This window comes from Myotis yumanensis, unplaced genomic scaffold (genome assembly GCF_028538775.1).
Source record: "Myotis yumanensis isolate MYYU_CA2020_CCGP unplaced genomic scaffold, mMyoYum1.0.hap1 SCAF_1, whole genome shotgun sequence".
Lineage (NCBI taxonomy): Eukaryota > Metazoa > Chordata > Mammalia > Chiroptera > Vespertilionidae > Myotis > Myotis yumanensis.
Window position 1 is genome coordinate 117,161,344 of NW_027223752.1, and position 27,270 is coordinate 117,188,613.

Below are 27,270 nucleotides of genomic sequence, written 5' to 3' on the forward strand. Positions count from 1 at the left end.
ACCAACATTTCAAAATTGAATTAACAAAAAGTGTATTTTACAGGTTCCTAATCAGAGCCCATTTGGCTGAGGACAGTCTACTAAAATATATAGCTGGCTCAGGAGTTTGAGACTCCTGAATTCATGTGGCAATAAAGTTGTTTTTGATATTGTTGTAGCTGCTACGTATCAATGTGTGAATGATTTATATAGTAATTGGCCACTACCCTAAATGGCCTAAAATGCTTATCTATGGTTTAATCATAATCTGAAAACTGCCTTTCAAAAGAATCTACTATTTCCCCCCACCCTAAATGCTACTGACTAGAGAAAGATTAACAGTTGTCTTGAAAACTAGATTTAATTTGACAAAAAAGCAAAATGGTAAAAGTCATCTTACTATTTACTCTTACAGTAGGCACAATTTGATTAGTTCCAGTTGAGCCCTTCCAAGTTAGTTATTTCATCTTGGGTAATTATGAGAAGAAAATTCTATAAAACCAGAAATATACCAAAGAAATCTGAAAAAAAAAAAAAAAATCTGGAGGGCCCACACTTTTTTCTGTTTCCAAAGGAGCCAAGATTTCCCCCAAATGCTCACTACTTATAATCTTAAAGCTCCTCAGGAGAAATGCTGAGAACAAATAGATAACAGCTGTTCTGTTTTACCAGTTACAAAAAAATTCTGTAACAAGTTCCAGATGACTGTTCAAAATTCTTTACATTGGAAATTCATTTGAACAAATAACTAGACCAACAACTACAAATTACTTGGCCACTATTTATCAAATCAAATGATGCCGAACCACTTACTCAACTACCTCATGTGACAATCTTCTCATGAGGATTGTCCCAATCAGCAAGATGGGAAGGACTATTCATCTATGCATGCCTGGTTTCTTTGGGCAAAACAGAGCCACATTAGTTGCAAACTGCAACAAATTAAAGATCAGAGATAGTATATAGCATTCCTCTAACAGCAGCAGCAACAGATATTTATACATATATTTTTACACACACACACAGAGAGAGAGAGAGAGAGAGAGAGAGAGAGAGAGAGAGCGAGAGAGAGAGAGAGAGAGAGAGAGTCTTTGATGTGGTTTAATAGCACACCACTAGAACCAAGACCAAGAACCCCCTTTCCTGGTACTGATTGCTAGTTAGGTCATTCTGAGACCAGATTAAGAAAATGTGATGCAAAGATGTAATACAAAATACAATATTGACCAAATCCCAGATAGAAGAAATTGTGAAATCTTGAACAAGGTACTTAAATCTTAGTGAGCCTTATTTTCTTCTTTTGTAAAAAAGCAATTCCTAACCCAGTTGCTTTACATAAATTAAAGTGCTATGAAGATAATGTGATAAACTCTCATAATTACAGATCCAAATAAGACCAAATTAAATTGTCCTAAACTCTGGACTTGGGTAGAATATCAATGACAAAGATCTCCAACCCAGGACCTTCTTTAAAACAACTCTCTCCATCCCTGTGGAGATATCAGCTTCGAAGAGTGAGCTCAATGGAAATAATGAGTTTTGAGGTTGAGAATAACTTTTAAAATATTTTATCTTTAAAAAACTGACAAAGATATATTAAGCATCTACTATATATCACTGTTACAACACAAACAGCAATCTAAATTCAATGTTTAAGACAAAGAAATTGGAAAGCTTTCAGAAAATGCTCTGAAGGCTTCATTAACCAAGTTAATTGTTGGGGATGGTCTCATTCACAGTTCCTTGCAAAGAAACTAAACCAAATCTTAACATTATATTAAGTAGGAACAGTGAATAAGGCACATAATACAGGTGATGGTTAGACCACCAGTATATCCTTTTTTAACTATAAAAATAAACATAAGTAACTAATGGAATAACAAAATAAAAGTTTTATTTTATTAGAATTAGGAATGTTCTTTCCCTCTGGGCAACCCGAACAGTCCAGTTACAATGAAAAGCTAAGAACAGTTATTTCTACAGCACAGGATGCCTATGCACAAAATTACAGGGTTAGGAGCATTTAAATCAATTTAGCGATCTGATTGTCTCACCAACCCGCCCCTCCCATTTTCCAAGTGCTCTAAACCCAGGATTTGCAACTAAAAGACTTGGTTACATTGAGTTCTTTTCTCCCTGGTACTAAATTTCAGTTTCTAATCATGGCTGAATCACATTTCACACTGCAGATTCAACCATTTCAAATCAAGTCAGTCAGTCTTGGATCTGTTATATGTGTTTATGTATACACGTGTATTTAATATATATTTTTAAACACACATAAAACACATACAATCTGGGTTGCAGCAAATTATACAGAATTTAGTCTGATATTATACGCTACTCAGTTTTACCACTGTGGTTTGTGTCCTGAGCTTTGGATCAAAATTTTGTTGTAAATCATTTCAAGTACATCTACTAGTCAATAAACTGTTCAAATGAAGCATGCACTTTTCAAGAGACAATGTAACTGTCCTCAATAAGACAGTGAGACCCTGGTGCTTACCATGAATAGAGCCCTCTTGATAGAAAGATTCAGATAAGAGAAATGGGGAAGCTGTCATACACTATGGCTTGCCTATATCCCACCTGGGGTAAAAGAAGCTACTAAAAATGAAAGCAATTAACTCAGGAAATACTGTCAAATATGGAGATAGTTGTTAAAAGATTGGAAGTAGAAAAGGCCAGTTTACCTTGATCTATAACTGCAATACCCTCAGATCATATGCCAACACTGAGACTAGAAAGCATCTCTAAAAAGCACTGTTCCTCCATGGGTAGGGGCTGATATTATGAAGTGCACAGTTTTTAGGTACTTGCAAGGGGAGCATGTAATGACACTCAAACCTAGATACTGCAGTTACCTGGTTAAGATTTTTTTAAAAAACATCACATATACACAAAACATTTTGATTAAGGAAGCCACATATATCTAGATAGCAACTCTGGCTGCTTTTCAGTTACCAGGGAAAGGAACTTATTCAAGCTTGCTTTAAAAAATTTTTTTTCTTAGTTTGATAAATGCTTTTTAAGATTGATGCAGTCATTTAAAATAAAATTAAATGGGTGATGGGGGAAGAAAGGACATTGAAGAAGCAGACACTGAGTTCAGAATTGCACCTGAGGTGGCAAGGGAGAGAGGATTAAAGGTACAAGTAGAGTTGATTCTAAAGCGGTAAGTGGTTTAAGGAAGCAGCATAATGTACTCAGCAAACATTCACTAATTTTTGATGGGATAAGAACAGTTGCAAGTACATTTCATGTAACAACCTTTTCTAAAAGGAAAAGTGGGTTGATTCAGCAAAGCCTAACTTAGGCAAAAGGCCAGAGGAAAGTGAACCTACTTCCCAATGGAGTAATAAGATGTACAATGCAAGAGCAGACAAAGTTGCCTCACAAATGGTAAACATTCCCTAGGTGCAAGACATTTAAAGGAAGACAAAGAGGTCCTCGATCCAAATTGGTTCACTCTGCACTCCTGAATAAAACTAACAAATTTAGCTAGGGATGCTGACCTGTTGAAAATACCACAGCCAGAATGGCCTAAACAGGTATGTAATTAATAAAACCACCACCATCCTTTACTTTTAACATAGATCTTAGTAGAAATTTCATTAAAATAGACATCACAGCTAAAATGCATTATTAATTTTCCTATCTGTTGGCAACAGAAAAGAAGCAGTCAGTGATTTCTGTTTAAATGCACTAGATGGGAATTTCATGTTCTAGGGGTGTTTGCCTTCAAACTGAACCCACAGCAACACACACAAGCAATTTTAGTATCTGCCATTTTAAATTCACAATCTGAAACTAAGTGAATGACTATTTATTTATATTTATAGCAAAAACATTCTATTTGACATCCTATTGTAAAGAAAGGGTGAGAAAAGAGCCATAACGAAAATCTTAAAAGGCTCAAAAGCAGCAATTAAAGAGGGGAAAATGAAATGTTTCCTTTGGATGAACAGGGAGCCTAGGAAGCTTTCACTGGTATGCATGACATGAGGCCAGGAAGGGGAATGGGTATTCCTTGAACTGTAGCAACTAAGCTCCCTGTTGCAGCCCTTATCAAGCCACAGCATTGTCAGAGCTTGACCTCCTTGGCCCCGATCAAGTACTTTGAATTCAAGGCATGAGGCCCATGGCCAGCAACAGACATACCAAAACCAGAAAGGACAAAGTAATCTCAGGAAAGGAAAAATCAAAGAGCTCTTATTCCTTCCAGAGGTGCCAAACTAACAGATTTTTTATCCCAACGTCCAACCCTGAAAAGATAAGCAAACTGAGAAAAAAATAAAAAAAGAAATAAAAAAAGCACAGCAAATAGACATAATCTTGAAGATTTTTAAAGAATAAATATTTTTTTTGTAATTAAACATTATGCAAACACGTGCCACGCTTGCTTTGTCCATGCATATGCGCTATATACAAATTTGAAAAATACTGTGTTGTCCTCTTGTTTTAAAAGTCATATACAAAGTTTTTTTTGTTTTGTTTTTTTGTTTAATTCCTCCTGTTGCCTATCCCCTTCCCACCCCAAGAATTTTCTTTACAAGGAACTAATCATCATTCACTCATTACTTTGGGGTATGAGAGAAAGAGCGTCAGTCTCTGAGTGTGGGTGTATTTGTATGTGTAGGGGATGAAAGGGAAGAGGTTCTTTACCAAAGTACAACAAAAAGACCGGGCTGGGCATGAAAAGCAGTGTCAAATTTTAACTGTAATACACTCAGGAAAGAAAGAAAGAAAAAGGAGTCAGCTTTGAGAATGAAGCTACACGTTAAAGTTGGAGGGCTTTCAGTGTGGTTGTCACACTTTTGTTGGCGGCCTAGAATACTGTTGTACAATGGTTTATCTACCTTTTTTTATTACAATATAATTTACTTAAATTTTCCTTTAACAAAACAGAATTCTGGTACTATAGACCAGCAGTGTCAGAATGGGCTTAGTGCCTCCTAGTTTGTGTTTGTTTTGTTTGTTTAAATTGCATGAACACTCTAGATGGTAAAGTTTTCAGAGTTCATTTTATGCAGGGCCACTCTCAGTCCTCAATGTACTCCCACAGATCTTTTTCATAGCCTTCATGCACATGCTGTAACAAAACCCTTCGTCGACTCTCACAGTATCTATAATCAAAGGAAAAAGAAAATGTTGTCAGCCTCCAGTAATTAAACAACAACAAAAAAAACATTTACTTATTCTTTTAGGGCACCCCTACATATTATCAAACTTGGAACAGGTAAGCACTTGTTTTCTGTAGCACATTTTCAGGTCTAGATGTAAAGACACAATATACTATTTCTAATTTAAAAAAGGTATTTTTTAAAAGCCACGATTCCCAGCTTGGGGAATTAATTTTAAAGCAATAAAATGTTAAAAATTCCTAAGGACATTATAAACCATCTGATTCAATCCTGTCATTCTACCTAGAAGTAAGAGTTTCAGGAAAAAGTAATTTTAAGGGTTATTTTTTTCACACCTATAAAATCTTTGTTAACTGTGAAATTACCATAAACACAATGTAGTAGGCTAAAAATATTATTTAGGACTAAATCTCCAAATTCCCAGGGTTCTACTACTACTAAAAAGATACTGCTAGCCCTACCTGGTTTGGCTCAGTGGATAGAGCATTGAGGGTCCCAGGTTTGATTCCAGTCAAGGGCACATGCCTGGGTTGCAGGCTTGATCCCCAGTGTGGGGCGTGCCGGAGGCAGCTGATAAATGATTCTCTCTCATCAATGATGTTTCTCTCTCCCTCTTTCTCCCTCTCCTTTCCTTTCTGAAATCGATAGTAATAAAAAAAGATACTGCTATTTGCCAGGAAACAACTTTGGCGTGGGGGTGGGGTGGGGCGAGGTGGGAAACTCCATGTAGAGAAAGCAAACATTTTATATTTTTAGCTTAAGAGTAGCATATCATGAAATACCATCTACCCCTTGGACAAAGTAAATCTCTCCTTAGGGGGAAAAAATCTAATAAAAACTCTAAAGAAAGCCTGGGTAGTTCACTTGTCAGCAGCCACGATCCTCAGGATCCCCAGGGTATGACCTGCTAATCTCACCACTCATTCTAATGGCCACTTGCCCTTTTCAAAGTTTTCCTTGCAGGCCAGCAAATAAGTAAATAAAGTTGAAAGGAAGAAGCCAAATCTGCAATTTGTTGCCCAAAGGACAGAAGTAATCTATGAGAAACAACAGCAGCTCAATTACACTGGAAACTAAACCCTAGTTTCACTACCACCTAACTTCACCGTTAAGGCATACCAGACTACCAGTGGCAGAATCTTTTGCTCAAAAACTATTAAAATATCTCACCTGTACTTATCTTGTACTTTCTGCTTTATATCCTGTAGAGAATCTTGGGAAATATCTCGTTCAAGGTAGCCTGAAAGCACCTCTGTGGCATTCTCTAGATCTGCTTGGTTATTCTGCAAGAGGAGGAAAAATATAGAGTAAGTTTTGGCTTCAAAAAAAAGCTGAAAATCAGAAACACCAATCAGAAAGGATATATACACCCCTATGTTCACAGCACCACAATTTACCATAGCTAAGATTTGAAAACAGCCTAAGTGCCCGTCAGCAGATGAGTGGATTAAAAAACTGTGGTACATCTACACAATGGAACACTATGCTGCTGTAAAAGAGAAAGAACTCTTACCAATCACAACAGCATGGATGGACCTGGAGAACATTATGCTAAGTGAAATAAGCCAGTTGGAGAAAGATAAATATCACATGATCTCACTCAACATAAACAACATAAACTGATGAACAAAAATAGATCCAGAGATAGAGAATCGAGCAGACTGTCAAACCTCAGAGGGAAAGCAGGAGAGGGTGAGGGTGGTGGCGATTGTAAGAGACCAACTAAAGTACTTGTATGCATGCATATAAGCATAACCAATGGACACAGATACTACAGGGGTGAGGGTATGTGCTTGGGGGGGGGGCGGGGAGGGAAGAGGTCAATGGGGGAAAAAGGAGACATATGTAATACTTTAAAGAATAAAGAATGAAAGGAAAATAAAGAAATAAAGAAAGAAAACTGAAAGATAAACCATCTCAGCTTCTTCCTTGCCTATTGACTGCTTTCAACACAGATTCCATAATTTTCACAGGTGATTTTAACTGCATCTGTAAAGCTCTTTATTGCTTTTACCTCTAACAATTTGTTCTATCTTTTCAAAGACAATTGGTTAAATGTTAAAATAACTAAAGATTTACCCATTACCTCTGAAAGAATATTAAGGACGATTTGAAATTACTTAAAAAAGTCTCTAGGAATCTTCTAGTTCTGAGAACTGCTATTTGCTAAAACTAAAAGGGAAACTTGAGGAATAAATAGAAACCCATTCTCGCTTATGTCTGGCTGCACCTACTTCTTATAAGAGAATGCTGTATGGGAGATTAAAATCTTATTATCTCTTAGTACTATGGCTAGTTCTATACATTTACCCATCTAAAGACTCATCTGCTAGTCAATGTTACTGTCTAGTCATCTATCAACACTAATGTTTCTTGCATCAATTTTAAATGAACATATCTTCTTCTTTTTTTAAAAAAAATATATTTTATTGATTTTTTACAGAGAGGAAGGGAGAGGGATAGAGAGTTAGAAACATCGATGAGAGAGAAGCATTGATCAGCTGCCTCCTGCACACCCGCTACTGGGGATGTGCCTGCAACCAAGGTACATGCCCTTGACCAGAATCGAACCCGGGACTCTTCAGTCGCCAGGCCGACACTCTATCCAGTGAGCCAAAACGGCTAGGGCGAACATATCTTCTTGAAAATCTTTTACTGTTTAAAGCCTCCTTAGGTCATTACATAACCACCATATTAACTTCTAATACCACATATTAGTTTTGCCTGAAAAAAGACTTTTATTGAGAACTATGACATACCAGGTGCTATATAAGTAATCTACATGGGTTGTCTCACTTAAACCTTATATATAACATCTTAGAAAAGTATTAACTCCATTTTAAAACAAATATAGAAGAGGTTAAGTAATCTGCTCCAAGTCAACAGAGCTAATAAGTAATGAAGTCAAGATTCAAGTTCAGGGCTGACTCCAGAGTCTGCACAATTAATAGCTAGGTGGCTAACACACATCAATTTGCATGTAGTTTAGGACAAGAAATTTAATTTTTTGTGTGCTTTCCCAATAAATACATTTTTAATCTACACTTTGTGAGCAGATAGGAACCTTTAAAACTTTCTATATCTTTATCTATGAAAGACCAAACAGTTCTATGACACAAGGTGGGTCCTTTTCCCACTCAGTAACTATTCTTACCTCAAAAATAATGGACTGGTTATTCTTTTTGAGGTAGAAAGCGAAGACGTAAGTGTACATGAGTGTGGCACGACACTGGCAGAGGACATCGACTGCCTTCTTCAGGAACTGCACCTCAATCCAGGACATGTTGTGCTGTTGCATCTCTTCCATTTTCTGCTTCACCTGAGCATACAGTTTGTGCTCAAAGCGTAGACTCTGCATGTGGTTCATATAGCGATTACAGTAGAACAGGTACCTCTGCAGAGCTGCCCTAGATCGCTGGCGCACAAGAAAAATTAAGGTTACATAATTATGACAAATGTATTATATATAACCAAAAGCTGATAATCACTCTTACTGATGAAAGTATAGGATTTTGGCTAAAATTAGGAAAACAGGCATTTACTGCTAGCTTTGCTCTGAATGTCTCATAGCTGTACTTTCTAATATGGCAGCCACTAGAAACATGTGACTATTTAAATTAAAATTAAAAATTCAGGTATTTAGTACTCAATAGCCACACATGGTCAGTGGCTACTGGATTGGACAGTGGTAATAAAGCACATTTTCGTCATTACAGAAAGTTCTATGGAATATCACCGTTTTACAGTGTGCAATAAAATATAAAATAAGCAAGAAACATCAATATTTTGAAGTAGAAAACAGAGAGGCATCCCTGGCCAGGTAGCTCAATTGGTAAGTGACATCCCTATATGCAAAAGTTGCAGGTTCCATCTCTGGTCAGAATCAACCAATGAATGCATAAATAAGTGGAACAACAAATTGATGTTTCTCTCTTTCTCCCTTCCCCTCTCTTTCTAACGTCAATTTTTTTCTTTTAAATTAGAAAACAGAGAAGCAACCAGACACCTTATAGCTCCTGACATACTGTAAAACAGCTAAGAGTTTTAGGTCCTTTCCACACCACCTTCCTCCCCAAACTGAGACTGAATTCAAGTATCTGGAATTAACCATCACCTTCAGGAAATACAGGGATATAAGAACCTATTAAATGACACCAGAGAGCTGCAATCAACACAATAAAGAACATGGAAAATTCTATAAGGCAAAATAACTTAGTTTCCCCTACCAATAATGGCAAGGAGAGAGAGAAAAAAAAAGAAAAAAAAAGAAAAGGAAGGATTTAAAGATTAGAGGAGACTCAAGAGATATCAATCAACTCCATTTTGTGGATTATGATTTGAAGCAAATATTTAAAAAATTTATGAGATAAATGGGGACATTTGAACACTGGAGAGTTGAAGATATTAACAAGGTATTGCTTTCAAACTATATATAGTATAATTTTTAAAAAATATATTTTATTGATTTTTTTACAGAGAGGAAGGGAGAGAGATAGAGAGTTAGAAACATCGATGAGAGAGAAACATTGATCAGCTGCCTCCTGCACATCTCCCACTGGGGATATGCCCGCAACCCAGGTACATGCCCTTGACCGGAATCGAACCTGGGACCTTTCAGTCTGCAGGCTGACGCTCTATCCACTGAGCCAAACCGGTTCTGGCTATATATAGTATAATTTAAATATAATATGTTATAATCCTATCTAATAAAAGACAAAAAGGTAATTGACCGTACCTTCACTAAGCTTCCCATAGGCTAATCAGGGTGATATGCAAATTAACTGCCAACTAAGATGGCGGCTGGCAGCCACACAGCTGAAGCGAGCAGGAGGCTTGCTTGCTCCAGTGATGGAGGAAGCCAAGGTTCCCCACCTGCCGCAGCCCGGCTCTGAGCTCCGTAAGCAACAAAGTTTCAATTATAGAAGCCAAACAAACCCCAGATACCTGCTTTCTGCAGGCCATGGCCTCAGAGCTGGGAGCGAGCAGGAGCCAGCTCTCAGCTCCAGTGACGGCAACAAAGTTTCACTTATAGAAGGTAAACAAACCCCAGATACCTGCTTTCAGCAGGCCATGGCCTCAGAGCTGGGAGCGAGCAGGAGCTGGCTCTCAGCTCCAGTGACAGCAACAAAGTTTCAATTATAGAAGGTAAATAAATCCCAGAATAAAAAAAAAAAGAAAAAAAAGGAGAGGCTGGGAGCTTCAGTCGCCGGCCAGCCTGAAAACAGCCCTCAGCCCCTCACCCAGACTGGCCAGGCACCCCAGTAGGGACCCCCACCCTGAAGGGGGTGTGACCAGCTGCAAACAACCATCAGCCCCTCACCCAGGCTGGCCAGGCACCAAAGTGGGACCCCCACCCTGATCCGGGAAACCCTTCAGGGCAAACCAGCTGGGCCCCCCGCCCCCCCCCATGCACCAGGCCTCTATCCTATATAGTAAAAGGGTAATATGCAAACTGACCCTAACAGCAGAAAGACTGGGAATGACTGGTCACTATGACACACACTGACCACCAGGGGGCAGATGCTCAATGCAGGAGCTGCCCTCTGGTGGTCAGTGCGCTCCCACATGGGGGAGCTCTGCACAGCCACAAGCCAGGCTGATGGCTGTCAGTACAGTGGTGGTGGTGGGAGCCTCTCCTGCTCCTCAGCAGCGCTAAGGATGTCCGACTGCAGCTGAGGTCTGCTCCCCGCTGGCAAGTGGACATCTCCCAAGGGCTGCCAGGCTGCCAGAGGGATGTCTGATTGCCAGCTTAGGCCCAATCTCCCGGGGAGCAGGCCTAAGCCAGCAGGTGGTCATCCCCCGAGGGTCCCATACTGCGAGAGGACACAGGCCGGGCTGAAGGACCCCCCCGCCCAGGGCACAAATATTTGTGCACCGGGCCTCTAGTATATAATAACTATATATACAAACAATATTGGTATTGCAGTTACAGTAAAAAAAATTTTAAATCAGATGAAGTATTACCAAAGAAACAATGTAATATCTGGTCTAGATTTGCTTTATATTATTTATCACACTGCAAAAATAATTTACATAGGACGCTTCCATTACACTGTACTTCTCCAGAGGAGCCAGAATTTTTAAAAGTAATCTTAGTGTTGCTCAGTGGTTGAGCATTGACCTATGAACCAGGTCATAGTTTGATTCAAATTCAGGGCACATGCCTGGGTTGCAGGCTCGATCCCCCACCCCGGGATTGGGAGGTGGGGGGAGGGAGGGCATATAGGAGGCAGCCGATCAATGATTCTCTCTCATTATTGATGTTTCTATCTATCTCTCCTTCTCCTTTCCTCTTTAAAATCAATAAAAATATATTTTAAAATAAATAAAATAATAAAAATAATCTTATTATGTGTACCTAATATGTAGAAAATGATTATAATAAATGCTTATTAAATGCTACCACTATGAAAGGGTTTCTTACCAGATACATATTTCTTTTACCATCACCTTCTCTCTCGTCCTCTCCTCATGCCTTAAAGCTAATAAACAGCACAGACACTACTAACATGATCTAGTATCATACAACATTGAAACATCTCAAAAAAATCTATACAAGCCACGTTACTTCAAGAGTCAGGTAGGTATCAAAAACCAATGCTTACACACTGGAAAATTATGCCAATTACATCCAATCATTATTAAAAATATTGTTATTATTTATCTTAATAATATGAAAATTACAGCAACTATATGTAAAAATATATACGTGGAAAATAATTTGGCTGGCATTTTATCTCCCCCAAAGCACTAATATTTTCAAGCCTGTCAAATTCCCAAGATGAAACAGAAAACCTAAATTGCCATATTAAAACGTATAGGACTTGATTTAATATGACCAACAATTCTAAAACAGCTTATTAATATAGGTCTAAAATTTAACATGAAAGAAAATCCATACCATCACTGCAAATAAAACCAATTTAAAAAAATATATGCATATTTTTTTTTGATTTCAGAGAGAAAGAGAGAGGGAGACAGAAACATCAATGATGAGAGAGAATCATTGATCGGCTGCCTCCTGCACACCCTACAATGCCGCAACCTGGGCATGTGCCCTGACAAGGTATCAAACCATAACCTCCTGGTTCATAGGTCGATGTTCAACCACTGAGCCATGTTGACCAGGCAATAAAACCAACTTTTAAATCAAACAACAGAATCTAGATTGAGAAAACCAATCAGCGACATGAATATACTTGGGAAAACAAACAAGAAAATCTGAATGCTTAGACCAGGGGCAGGCAAACTCTGTCCTGCAAGACATATCCAGTTGCTATTTTTGTAAATAAAGTTAAATCTGTGTTCCTGAGCACTTTAAGTTTTTATCACACACAAAAAATCCTATTTTCTCTATAGTCTTCCTGTACTATTCTATTATGGAATTTGAGAATAATAATTGGCTTAAATTATGAGCTCTGTGTTCTTAATTTTTGATTTATTGATTCACAATACACTTATTCAAATGTAATAAACTATTCAAAACCAGCCACATACAGTAATCTATCAACAGTAAAAATTTTCCCCCCAATTTTTAGAGAGAAGAAGGGAGAGAGAGAGAAAAACATCAATGTGAGAGGGAAATATTGATCAGTTGCCCCCTACTTGGGGATTGAGCAAGCAATCCAGGCATGTGTCATGACTGGGAATCAGACTGGCAACCTTTTGGTACACTGGACAACGCCCAACCAACTGAGCCACACCAGCCAGGGCTATCAACAGTAATTTAATTTTAGCAAACAACATCTTTCAAATTAATTTTAACTTGAGCTTCACTGATTTTGGAGTTCTCTTGGATTGGCTGTATAGTTGTATAAAAGCATAAGGGTTTACAGCTGGTTTTATGTTTAAACATTATTTAAGTAAAATTACAATGAATATAATCTAAATCAATATTGAAATTTGTAGGTTTTTTCCCCTTCAAAAGGACCACAAATATTGTGAAAGTCTATGAACCACTACTTACCATTTATAAATACAAAATAGAATTTTCCAGTCTCAAAAGACAAAAAAAAGACATAGAAGTTTCACTTCTATTAATATGACAGATTAGGTTACACACACACACACACACACACACACACACACTTCTGTATTTATGGTTAATTGTAAACAAATTTTAAAAGAATGTTTAAAAAGTAAAACAAGAGCCTGGCCTGTGTGGCTAAGTGGTTGAGCTTCGATTTATGAACCAGGAGGTCAGGGTTCTAGGTCAGGGCACAAGCCCGAGTTAGAGGGGGCATGCAGAAGGCAGCCAATCAATGATTTTCTCTCATTATTGATGTTTCTCTCTCTCCCCCTCCCTTCCTCTCTGAAATCAATAAAAATATATTTTTAAAAAGTGAAACAAGAAGCAACAGGTCATGTTTTGGATTATATTCTTGCAAGGAAAACCATTTGGAAATATTTTGGGGACAACTGGGGAATTTCAATATGGGATGGATGGCATGTAAGGAATTCCAGGAGTCTACAATTATGATAGAATTACAGGCTGGAAGAAACTCAAAGTGTTGTTGGATCTAAATTTACACCTAAAGTGTTTGAATCCCTTCTATAATAGTGGTTGTGCCCCCATCCTGTGATAAGTAATTCCCCATCTCCTGCGGCAATCCATTCCAAAAGAGCTTCTTAATGAACAATGAAGTTAAAAAAAATAAAAAGAATTAAAAATAAGTGAGACTGCATATAAATAGCAGCAGACTATTGAACAATTACTGTTCTCTAGTCTCCTTGTTGGGGAGGGAAAATCTTGACACCATGACTACTGAAACCTGGAATGTCTAGATTAAAAGAAAGCAGGCACACCTATAAATAGAAATGCTCCTGATATGCATTTTGGATAAGATTCCCTTTCTAAATGTACATAGATACCCAGTATTTACTGGAGTATATTCCCATGAATCTTTCAAAATTGAAAACTGCTAATTTATTCCTTAACAAACATACAATGCACACCCCATTCAACTGTTACCCCAAAATAAAGTGTACTTACCTCCTGTGCGTCTCTTGCTGCCTTTGCGTCATCCTCATTATAGCGGTTACAGTTGTACCTTAAAGTAAGAAGATTCCATAAATAAAAAAGGGAACAGAATTGTAGCCTGGATTTAGAGATTATTTAGAACCAATATTCTGTTTTATATAGGTACAGATAAACTGAGGTGCTAAAATACCCAGGGTTCTATCATTATAATGATAGTTACTACACTGAAAGGCGCTCAGTGTTAAATCTAATCCACACCTAGTGCTTGAATCCTCCTGTAATAGAATATCAGTCCTCTGTCTAGTAATAGGGAATTTCCCACTTTCTGAGGTAGTCCATTCCAAATCAGCTCACCTATAATCATTAGAAAACACTGTCATTCTAGAACTTCCATTTACTGACTAAAATTTGACTTCTAACTCAATTTTTGAAGAAAGAAATCATCTCATCTCCTAGGCTGACTATTATTTAGGCCAAATATTCCCAATTTTTCCAGAGTTACTCACCTTCTTCTCTTCTCTTTTATAGACCAATAGTTGATGGACTACAACAGTAATAGATGCTGTTGCTATTTGCTGTATATGCTATTACAATTTGTAAGTGTCACTGAAAACTGAATGATATACAAAGTGAGGAACTGGGGGGAAAGAGAAGTCAGTGCAGATGAATAAGATGGGCACTTCCCTTGTCCTGCTTACTCTCTACCTCTTCTTTTATGGGAGTCTATTTATGAAAGCAGCTGGTATTTATTGAGTGCTTGCAATATACAATACACTTACTAAGAACTTTAAATGTACTATCACATTTAATCCCCTCAACCATCTTATAAAATGTGTATTATTATTATCCTCACTGAGTAGATGAAGAACTAGGTTTTGAGAAGATAAGTAACATACTTTAAGTTGCAAAACTAGTTTTAGAGCTGGGAATTAAACTCATGCTTTGTATGCCAACTGAGGCCCATGCTCTTAACAAGTGAGTACATTGTTCATATGTTGTTGTCATGTCTCCAGAAATTTTTAACAGTGATCTTTGTAAAACTAAAGAATACCTTGTTAAACTGGATCATTATTCTAGCTTGTCAAGTGCTTCAGGATTCTGATGACCGATATATTTAATATCTCTCTTTGATGTTACCCCAAAATGTAAGATTAGTTTAAGAATGTCATCAATGAAACTGATCAGAAAAGCAGTATACAGTTTATGCAGAGAAAAAAACCCCACAAAACAAAACAGATGAGGACAAAGCCTTTCAGCAAACCAATAAAGCATTCCATTAGGCTTAGAAAGGCATAAATCCATTATCTATACTCCAAGAAATCATTCAATTAAAGCCAAATTTCCCTCCTTCTCTATATTCACAGCCCAGGCCATAAACTTCTCAGTTTACAATGAAATATCTTTCTGAGATCTGTAAAAAACATTCCCTAATCCATCATCCTAATAATACCATTGGATTCTGGGATTTAACAGAAGAGAAAAATTAAAGTTATGTGGCTCATATGTAGTTTGTGGAATCACAAAATTTGGGAACTTGAATTACATTTTCTCTGCTTCCAGTCTTTGGTATCTCTCTATTTTCCAAAATTACTCAGACCAACAATGACTCACTGAGCTCATCTTCAAGTTTTTAAAATAACCCAGACCACAATTTACCTAGGTCAGGAGATTTATTAATTTTACCCAGCTTGAGTTATAATCTTCTCTTACCAATAATTACTCTACTCAATTTAGTCCAAAGATCACCCTCTTTGCCCTCTACTGGTCAAATATTAACACATCTTCTTCTTAGAATCTGATAATCCTTAAAATTTTTCCTTTTTATATTTTTAAGATATTTATAAGCCTCAATTCATTCTGGTCTTTAATCTGCCAACATTACTAAGGATTTTAAAGCAGAAAACCAAATAGGAATCATCTATACTTCTAACTTAGAAAACTGAGAGTGCTCTTGGAATACTATTTTGAAGATTCTGAGGCATTTTCAGATTCAAACAAGAAAGCAGAGCATGAATCATTTGTAATCCTAGCCATGGGAAAAGGCATTGTCTTAAAGTTCAGATCTTTCTCATCTGGACTTGAACCTACAATTTATTCCCCTCCCATCCACCCTCTACAAAGCAGCCACAATCATGAGACAATGTATGTAAGAACATAACAGAGAGCCTTCTCATCTAAATAAAAGATCTGATCATGTCACGCCCTTAAGATCCTTCTGATACTGTCCAAACTACATTTCCGAAAACCCTGATCCAGGCCATTCTTTATTCTTTGGTATCCATTGTTTTGTACCCTTTTTAGTTTTCAATACAGCTCATTTAAAATTTAAGTTGTGATCAGAGATTACCTTACACACAAAAATACATCTCTTTAATAACTTTTTTTCCACATTCCCTCTCCCCTTCACTAGGCTTTTAAAAATATACTAAATTTATTAGTTTCTGAACATTCTAATCCTAGTTTGCCTTCTTAAAATCCAGAGTACCTGTCTGGTGAAAACCCAAACAACCTTTCATGGCTCTGACAGTGGCAAAATCACTTTCTTTACTTCCAATTAATTTTTAACGGCTTGGAATTAATTTCAGACAAGTAATCCTTCATACTATTCCTCTAGCTAATGAAACTAATGAAAGTTCCAATAAAATGAAAAGAGAAGACTTGCCATTGTCTGAAGTTCATATCTTTGTCATCTGGACTTGAACCTACAATTTATCCCCATCCACCCTCTATAAAGCAGCCACAATCATGAGACAATGTAAGTAAGAACATAACAGAGAGCCTTCTCATCTAAATAACAGACCCGATCATGTCACACCCCTAAAATCCTTCTGATAGTGTCCAAACTACTTTAGGTCCCAGTCTATGTTCTCTTTTCCTATTCCCCACAACTTATGAGGGGCCACAAACTCAAGGCCAATAGGGGATAGGCAGGTAACTCAAATCAGTGAAACAGGTCATTTGAATATTATAACACTCAAATATTTTCACTTTTACCAAGAGATGTATTAGCTCCTATTTTTCTCAAAATTGAAGGCATTCTCAGTCTAACTTGCATTTCCCCAAATGAATAAGAAATATGCATGGGCCCTAGCTGGCTTGGCTCAGTGGATAGAGCGTCGGCCTGTGGACTCGATCCCCAGTAGGGGGCGTGTAGGAGGCAGCCGATAAATGATTCACATCATTGATGTTCCTCTCTCTCTTCCCTCCTCCCTACCTCTCTCATATCAATAAAAATATATTTAAAAAATTAATATGCATGGAGCAGGTATATATTTCTACTGAAATGAGATTAGTGCCATCATGATAAATGCAAATGCCATTAAGCTTCAGTTTTGGGGAAACAAAACTGAAAAGGAAAGGCTAGCCATCAATTCCAGGTGATTGCTGCCAAGCAGAAATGCAGGCCCATGCCTATGTTTCAAAAAGAAGCTAAAAATCTGAAATGCATTGGGTAATTTTCGAAATTTGGGACAAACTTTTTGATAGGATAAGTAAAGCACACCTGCATGCTGGGTTTTGCCATCAGTCTCTTAGTTTTCTTCAACTGTTGTCTAGAGAGAGACATATCAGACAATGCAACTGTTCTCTGAATAAATTATGCATGTTCACATCATTCTACCTTTGTTCATGCTGCTCCTTTGCCCTGAATATTTTCCTAACACTATTTCAACCAAATGAACTTAGTCCTCCTTAAAATTAATCTCAATTATTACCTCATCTGTGAAATATGCCTAATTAATTCCTCTCTCTGGATATCTTGAATATACTTCTAACACTAATCACACACTGTATTCATTTAGCTAGCTCCCAAGTTAGATGGTAATTTCCATGAGGTAGAAACCTTATTCATAATATGCAGCATTTATCACATACTTATGTGAACATATCCTTCCCTTCATTTCCCCAACCTACCAGGCAGATCCATGTGGTTCCCAAGGGCCAAGACACACCCAGCAAAACTCTGCTTTACAGTTCTGGTTACGACAGACCATGTGATTACAACCGCCATCCTTCTCAATTGTGACATGGCATTTGGGACATTCCTATGAAGAGAAACTATAAAGTTGGTGTCAATGCTACACTAGGTTGTATTACTACCACTGAGAAGAAGCCCGTTCTAGATTTGGTTTATTTTTGATATCACATTTACTGTGATTAATACATGTAAAGCACTTAGAACAGCGTGGAATAATAAGCACTACTGAAAATGAGCTGTTATCATTATTACTGGCTGTTAAGATGCAAAAGAATTTAAGGATTTTAGTGGGGTTGGCGGACAAAAATATTTTTAAAGTACTTTTAGCCATAGACCAGGGGTGGGCAAACTTTTTGACTCGAGGGCCACAATGGGTTCTTAAACTGGACCGGAGGGCCGGAACAAAAGCATGGATGGAGTGTTTGTGTGAACTAATATAAATTCAAAGTAAACATCATTACATAAAAGTCTTTTTTTTTTTTTAGTTTTATTCATTTCAAACAGGCAGGATCCGGCCTGGGCCGTAGTTTGCCCAGGGCTGCCATAGACAGTGATAATAGTTTTATGAAGATAAAAGTTGTTTATGTAAATATAGTTCTCTCTCTGGTATCATCTAAAAATAATGATTGAGTACTTCTTGTATCTCACATTGTTCTCAGTGTTTTATATGCATTAATTTATAATCCTTATAGTAGTGCTATTCTTATTTCCATTTTTCAGATGAATAAACTAAGGGAGAGAAAACAAAGAAACTAGACCAAGGTCACAAAGGTAGCAAATGATAGAGTAAGGATTCACACTCAAGCAATTTGGTCTCAATAGTCAGGCAGGTGGAACTGGTAAATTCTTTTTGTGGCTACTGAGGTTCCCTACTTTCTTCTGCCAAATATGCTTGCTTTAAATTCTTCTCATTGTGGTCCATTTACAAATGCGCTACAGAGGTCATGATTTTTCCTCCTTGAGTTTGTATCATGTTCTTCTTTGCTAGTGAGCTAAAGTTATTAACCTGCAGGCCTACTGTTTTTCTCTTTTAAAAAAATCTAGACAAATCAAACACCCAGAATTTAAAAGAAAATAAGATATAAAGCTTGGATTTTTGCTGTATTTATTTGTTTGATCTATAACTACCACAAGGGGGAAGTAGTACTCATTATATTATTTATACAATTCAGCCTTTGTGAAACAGACTATGTCCATAAACTACAGTTATTTGAAATATGTCAATATGGCAATTTTTAATCATACATTTAAACCAGTTAACTACCATGCATCCAAAACGGAAACCATCCCCACATGCCACGATATTTTGAATTTAATTAAAAAAAATCAATTTACAATGAATATTATAAAAACAAATATATTACTCACAATTTGGGTGTTCCTGAATATTTTTAGCTGAAAATTTTCACGAAAAATGATTTTAAAATTGGTCAGGGCTGCCACTTAGGGAAAACATTTTTTTTATAGATGCACGTGGTGTGTGGGGAAGGTCCACTGCTTACGTCTACAGACGCTTATGGTGTACAATGGGTTAAATCAAATTTTTGAAATCACACACATAAGAAATTTTACATTTTCTCACAGAAGCAAGTTCCAGGCCTAAAATATGTCTCTCTCTACATATCTTTGTTATAATTAACCAAATAGTATGAAGTTCTCAATATGTTAGGATACCATCATCAATCTGCATATCTGTTTGAGGAGCTGATAATAAATAAAAGTTTCTGAAACTTCTCAAGAAAAAAAGCCTCTTCACTTTCACCTCAAAACTACCAAGTCAAGCCCAGACAGTGCGGCTCAGTAGTTGAGCATCAACCTATGAACCAGGAAGTTATGGTTCCATTCCTGGTCAGGGCACATGCCTGGGTTTTGGGCTTGATACTTAATAGGGGGGTGTGCAGAAGGCAGCTGATCAATGATTCTCTCTCATCACTGATGTTTTTATCTTGCTCTCTCTCCTCATTTCTCTCAGAAATCAAGAAAAATATTTTAAAAAATAAAACGAAAACCTACCAAGTAGGTAACTTTCTTATTACAAACTAGAGGCCCGGTGCAAAAATTTGTGCACTCAGGGGTATGTGTGGGTCCCCCTCAGCCCGGCCTGCACCCTCTCCCAGTCCGGGAGCTCTCAGACATCCTTAGTGCTGCCACGGAGGCAGGAGAGGCTGAGTGGCACTCCCCCTTGTGGAAGCGCACTGACCACCAGGGGGCAGCTCCTGTGTTGAGTGTCTGTCCCCTGGTGGTCAGTGCATGTCATAATGACCAGTCATTCTGCCGTTTGGTCAATGTGCATATTAGCCTTTTACTATATAGGATTACTATTCTTCCTCAATAATCTATCTTCTAATCAGTCAAACATATTCAAACATATATTTCCTCCTTTAAACATTTTGGGGGTTTAGAGTATTTGTGATTTCTCTAGATGCAGAAAGTGGGTGAGAGTTTAAGAAAACTATTTAATGAAAATATAGCTGCCCTATTCCAAACACTATTTTTACAGACAATATTTAAGGATTCTGGGGCTTTAATGAACATATCTGGTGGAGAAATCCTCAATTTTCAAAAAACGAGGCAAGCTAGGAAATTTTTAAAAATAACAAAAGTAACCATACTTCCTGACACTACAGTAAGGTTTTCAGCAATGCACTCATGAAAACCATTATACTTATCATGATGGTTAGCATAAAAATATTTCAACCATACTGTCCTCAAAGATGTGGGCACTGTACCATGTGAAAGAACTTAGTTTCACTGCTAATGCTTTCTGAGAGACAGAAATAAATATGCATTTTTAATTTGGGGGGGTAGAGCAGGGTACTAATGTTATAAAATCATGTGTTAGCCTTCATCATTTAAGCATTCCTTACTCTTATTGTCGTGTGATTGGATGATGAAACTGTACAAAGCTATAACTAACACAGGCTAAACAACTCAGTATTATTTAAAGCAGTGGTCACCAACCTTTCAGACCTCACGGACCATCAGTAGTCCACAGACCACCGATTGGCGACCACTGATTTAAAGCATAATCTTCACATTTGAAAGGCAATTCTAAAAAAGAATAGCCCATTAATAAACCTTATCATTCATCACCCAAGTCACTTCCTGTTTGGATGGGATATAAGATTGAATTTTTTTCTATCCAGAGATTGGCTGGTACACAGTTGGGGTTCAAATGCTTGTTCATTACTTAGCGATAGGAAACAAGGGTGTTCAAGATTACTTGTATTTGTAAGATTTTTGTCTAGAAGTGGTTCAGGGTTATAAAAAGACTGAATTTTGAAACTAGTATCCTGGGCAATGCACTTAAAAATAAAACAAAACCCACACACATATACAAATCAGGGGATACCCATATTACACCTAAACTTGTATTTCTTAAGAGTCCGGTCTTGTAATAAATCATATTATATAAGTTTAACATGTTAAAAATGTTACATAATAAAAAGTTATCCAGTTACTCTGAATGCTGCTCTAAAATAAATAAATAAATAAATAAATAATCCCTTAAGATAAACCCTCTGGATTTTTAAAGGCAGAAATGCAAATTAGCCTAATAAAACCAAGCTAGGTGGAGTAAACTCTACAATACGTTTGTATACTAAAAGGAAGCCAAGAACAATATGAAAAAGCATTATAGCAAATGTCGGGGTAGAAAAATTATCAGCCCTTTCTTCTATAGGAAACTAATGCTTTTCCATTAAAAGAAAAAATTTAAAGTGAAGTCCTGTGTATATTACACTACAGCATTCAATACAATAAACTCAAAACTAAAATAAAGAAAAAATTAATAGGCAATCATTCTAGATAAAAAAAAAAACACACACCGTAATCGAGAAAAAGATAAAACAAGGCCCTTAACCAGGTTAACTTGCTGTTTTTTGCTAATGCTGATGTACCTGTCCTTATCAGTTCATTACCACAAGTTTACTGAAGGAAAATACCAACCTTTGTGTTGGCTGCAATCCAATTAGAGGTTTCACTGTCATCATCACACTTTTTAATCCACTTCTTCAACCACTGTTGGGGAAAAAAACACACAACAACAACTATTAGGTTACAACAAAAGACTTAAGAGTAAAAATAGTAAATTACTTCAACACAAATTCAGTCAAACTTAAATATAAAACCCAAAGGACAAGATTATTACTGGGTTTACTTCCTTTTAAATCAAGGAAATCCTGCAGTTTTTATATCAAGTATATAAAAATTGAACCAAAGGAGGACTTTCTCTGGCTGAATAGAATGGAGAACCTAGAGTTTGATTAGAATTTCAGCTCCAGGTGTGCCATTCCCCTTAGCCAAATACAAAGCCTATTGAGGAAGGTGCCTTAATTATCATTATCCTGATAATATCAGAAGTTGACTTATTCCTAAGGAATGCTCTGAATGCTTGTAATGATCATCTGAAACAAAAAGGGCAAAATAAAATCTTTTATCTATTACTAGATAAATAATAAAATTGTGGGCTGTAGTTTTCAATAAACAAGTCTTAGAAGTGCTCTATGTTATTTAAAAATGAAAATGACAAACTTACCTTACATTTAACAGGATCATGCCAATTTTCTCCACAGTTAAAACTGTTAAGTGACATAAGAGTTAAAAGAATTAAGTCCCACCTACTGTAAAGTATGTAAGCAAACAAACCACTTCATGCTCTAAAGTTCCTCAATATTTTCACCAGTTTCCAGTGACTGGCAAATAGAAAGGCAGGAACCATGTCTATTTTATTCTAAATAAATTATTTAGAATCTAGTATTAGGATCAGAGTGTTGTGTGTATGTGTGTGTGTGAATAAAGAATGACTATAAGCATGAAGACATGCTTAGATGACAGTTTCATAACAAATCACTATCTAAACAGCTATGAAACTGTTAAAAAATCAGATTATTTGTATTTTTCTGATAGTTTTTAAGATGGATCCTTGGTACAGTCATTCTCTAATTGAAGCCAAATTGAAATAATTTTCATTAATTTCAACCTAAATGTCAGCCATGCTTCAATAGCATATATTGTCTTATTTAACACCCCAAATAAAGAATAAAAGTCTGGCTTTGTAGGGTAATATGTAACTTAGTACTAATGCACCGTAAGCAATATATAGGAAGCAAACAGGCCACTGTTTGCATGATCCAAATGAACATCAGTCCAGTAGAGATGAACTGTACCAAATAAGGTGTAAAATAAAAGAGTGTGACTAAATATTCTCAAAGAATATACCAATTATTAATGCCTTTTGCTTTCTAGGCAAATGGTATATACATTTGGAAAAAAGTATAAATTAAGAATAAACACAAATTTTATGAAAATATAACCAGGGAATGGCTGATAAATTAGCTAATAAAGTAATTTAGGGAAGCCAAAATTCCTTTGCAAATAAGAGAAACAAAGTGCTATTCATTTAACTGAAGTTAAGATAATGGTTATATCTAGAAAAGAAGATGAGGAATGGGACGGAGAAGGGAACCAAAGGGGTTCAAATGTGTCTGTCATATTTTATTTCTTATTAAAAACAAAATACTGATTTTGATTAAGCTGGGTTGTAGCTACATAAGTATTCATTGCTCTTATTCTCTATACTTTAGTCTGTATTCAAGATATTTCATACTAAAAATATATTTGAAAGTGGGTATGGAACCAGAATCCACCCCATCTACCTGGTAAACTATAAACAATCAATCTATCTATCTATCTATCTATCTATCTATCTATCTATCTATCTAACTATAAAAAGAAGTAATATGCAAATGAGGTCAGGACTCCGTAATGGTCACAACCAGCTCAGGAAGAGGGGCTGGGGCGGCCCTGAGCCAGAGAGAACAACACAAGTCGCGGACCTGACCAACACAGAGGGGCGCCTGCTCCCAGCCTCCAACATGGCTGGGGGCAGGCCCCCAGTGGACACACACACACACACACACACACACACACACACACACACACGGCGCCTGCTCCGAGCCTCCACCGCCAGACTGCGGCTTAGGCTCACTCCCCATAGGTAGGCCATCCCCTGAGGGCTCCCAGACTGTGAGAGGGGGCAGGCTGGGCTGAGGGACCCCCACCCACTAGTACACAAATTTCATGCACTGGGTCTCTAGTAATATATACTTAATAATGACCAAAACAGCATATATTTTACACCTATTTAATGCCTGTAAGTTTACCTGCTATTTTTGGAAATATTTAATATTAGTGATGTATAAGTAATTCTATAGATATTTGGACAAAAAGAAAAAAAGAAAAAGAAAAAAGAAAAAAAAGAATGGTATGCAACACCAATAAAGTATCTATTTGCTAGCTCTAGAGTCCCTTGACTTCTCATTCCTAACAGATCCACAAAGGAATGGAAGGTCATCTTAGTTCTCTAATATGTGGTATAACTGCAAATTCCCTGGTAAGTTGAATCTAGAATTCAAAGGCTGAAGGGTATGCAATAGAACTCCAAGAACCCAGGTTACGAAGAAAGCTGGGGCCAGAGGAGCCATAGGAAAACTCTTAGTTAAAAAGCACATCTAACCAACCATGTTCTATCTTTCCAAATTTACCTGAACATTTTCTTCTTAGGAGTAATTAAACTTGTCAGAGCAAAGGAGATTTTTTAAAAAGTCCAGACTGTGTATTTTATTCTTAAGAGAGAACTTTAAAACAGCAAGAGCCATAAAGGAACCAAACATAATTTGACAAAATAAGCAATCAGAAATTAGAATAACTGAATTCTTGTCCCAGGTCTATAAGCTTGCTCCCATTTAAGTACCATTGGAACACACAAGAAAATGAGATTACAACTGTACTTTTTACCATCAGAAAATATATATAAAACTTAGATCAATAAGGAACGAGGGAAGTTATTTAAGAGCGACTTTTAAATCTAATTGTTATTTAAAAGAAATACACACTATTTTAAACCAATAATACCTACTTTCCTCTTTCCTCAGGTAAAATTTTATTCTCTATTTTACAACTAAGAATAAATAGAAAAGCTATGTGCACTATTCCAATTTAAGAAATCACTTGCTTACCAAAACTGGCGCCCACATTTGCAGCGAACAGGCTTAGCATCAGGATATTGGACTTTAACAACATGGTGGCAATCTGGGGCAGGACACCACTTTAACAGTCTATTGCACTGAAACACAAGTTAGAAAATAAAAAATGACAAATTAAATTCTGATGCAAGATTTGCCAGCACACCAAGCAATTATTTATATTAGCTCCCTAGCATAAGGGACAAAGAGGCTGATGGTGACATAAGCACATAAAAACCTGCCACCAATACTCAGTCTTCTACAGCAATGCTTTTTGGGTGCACTGTTTTTCTTTTTTTTTACTTACTAGATTACCAGTTTATTATAAAAGTATACAACTTAGTGAGGAAAGAATCTACACAAATAAAAGGGAAATATGCAAATTGACCATCCCTCTGCTATGCCCACCAGCCAATCAGGGTGAGTATGCAAATTAACCCAACAAAGATGGTGGTTAATTTGCATACGCAGATGAGGCGCGAAGACTGAAGACAACTGAAGACTGAAGAGGCTTGGCTTCTCTGCTGCGGCTGCAGAGGAGAAGCCAAGCCTCGCTGTGGCCAGAGCGGAGAAGCCAAGCCTCGCATTTGCCGGACCAAAGGCCTGGGTCCTGGGTGCCGGAGGAAAACGGTGCCAACAGCCAGGGAAAGGAAGGCCTATTGCGCGAATCTTCTAGGCCTTTAGTTTTATTATAAAAGCTGAAGATCTATGAAGAGATATCTACTTATTGATTTGTCACAATCCTGAGATAAATGTCACATGATCTCACTCATTTGTGGAATACAATGAACAACATAAACTGATGAAAAACATAGATCCAGAGACATAGAAGCATTGAACAGACTGTCCAACCTATGAAGAAAGGAGGGGGGTGAGGGGTAAGAGATCAATCAAAGGACTTGTATGCAAGCATATGAGCATAACCGAAGGACACAGACAGTAGGGGGGTGAGGGCATGTGCTGGGGGGTGGGAGCGGCCCGGGAGAGGTCAATGGGGGGGGGGGGAGGAAAGGGAGATTGATGTAATACTTTAAACAATAAAGAAATTAAAAAAAATACCTATATGCATATATGTGTAACCCACGGACACAGACAATAGCATGGTGAAGGCCTGGGGTGGGGCAGGATTTGGGTAGAGGGGGGCAATGGAGGAGACATCTATAATACTCTCAACAATAAAGATTTTAAACAAAATTAATATTTCTATTCTAAAAAATTACTCTAATTAAAAGAGAGAAACTGTTCAGAGAAATCACTTACCTCGACAAAGCTATTTGTTATTAAATGTTGATACTTTAATTTAACCTTTGAATCTGTGATCAGGCGCCTGAAAGCAAGAATAAAAAGTTTATTAGGGAGTTTCAGCCAAGAGTATTTTCTGCATTTATAAAATAAAATTTCAATGCTAAGGCTATAAACTGCCCTAACTTGAAAATATTAAAATGCACATAGATTATCAACAAGTATAACTGTAGTAATCAAAACAATATTTTCAAAGTTTCTGTAGTTTTATTTTGGTAGATGTTTTCCCCATATTTCTTACACTCTAAATATTCTATTTTTACCCAGTTTGTATTATGATCTAATGACTTAGCAACTACTGCCAAATTTAGGCCCCTTTCATGGTCTTCTGACTGACATCTTGCCTTAAACCCTAATTTCTCAGCCACCTTTCCTCAGATCCCCTCTCCAAAATCAGTGTGTGAAATAAGAGATGACAAGAATATTAAGAAACTGATCCAGGTTTTGCTATAGTTTTGAGTACCTTCTTCTTTTGAGATCTCTTGGTAATTTACCAGAAATACTGACTGCAACCTGGCTTCTCTCGTCCACCAAGAACACTATAATTCACAACTACTTCTAGAAATCACAGGAACCCATGAAAGTGAAGAACCTTGAAGCTTAAGTTTCATTAGTTTTAATAGTAAAAACTCTTTTAAGTGTGTTGTAAGAAAAAGGTGTTGCTGTGCCCCTCCACCCTGGGTGCACACATGATGGAGCCCTGCGGGGCTAGCCCCTTAGTGACCAGGCCTCCGGATCCTGACCCCTTTGGCAACCCAGAGCCCCCCAAGACAGGGAAGTGCATTTTAAAGAAATTAAAGAAGGGACTGAACGATAGTGGTGGATTAAGTGGAAGCTACAAAGATATTCCCCAAGGACAAAACT

At 37.1% G+C, this 27,270-nt stretch overlaps 1 protein-coding gene across 3 annotated transcripts in view; it reads right to left on the reverse strand.

Annotated features, from left to right (window-relative positions):
* Positions 1 to 1,856: 1,856 nt before the first annotated feature.
* Positions 1,857 to 27,270, reverse strand: part of ARIH1 (ariadne RBR E3 ubiquitin protein ligase 1) — a 123,919-nt gene continuing 98,505 nt past the window's right edge. For all 3 annotated transcript variants that reach the window (XM_070430843.1, XM_070430852.1, XM_070430861.1), the window contains 9 exons: positions 26,365 to 26,431; positions 25,099 to 25,205; positions 22,617 to 22,659; positions 22,028 to 22,099; positions 18,016 to 18,146; positions 14,116 to 14,173; positions 8,278 to 8,538; positions 6,294 to 6,406; positions 1,857 to 5,105 (listed from right to left, as the gene is read on the reverse strand). In XM_070430843.1, coding sequence (XP_070286944.1) covers positions 5,021 to 5,105; positions 6,294 to 6,406; positions 8,278 to 8,538; positions 14,116 to 14,173; positions 18,016 to 18,146; positions 22,028 to 22,099; positions 22,617 to 22,659; positions 25,099 to 25,205; positions 26,365 to 26,431 — 937 coding nt within the window. In that variant the 3' untranslated portion in view covers positions 1,857 to 5,020. The remainder of the gene's footprint in view (positions 5,106 to 6,293; positions 6,407 to 8,277; positions 8,539 to 14,115; positions 14,174 to 18,015; positions 18,147 to 22,027; positions 22,100 to 22,616; positions 22,660 to 25,098; positions 25,206 to 26,364; positions 26,432 to 27,270) is intronic.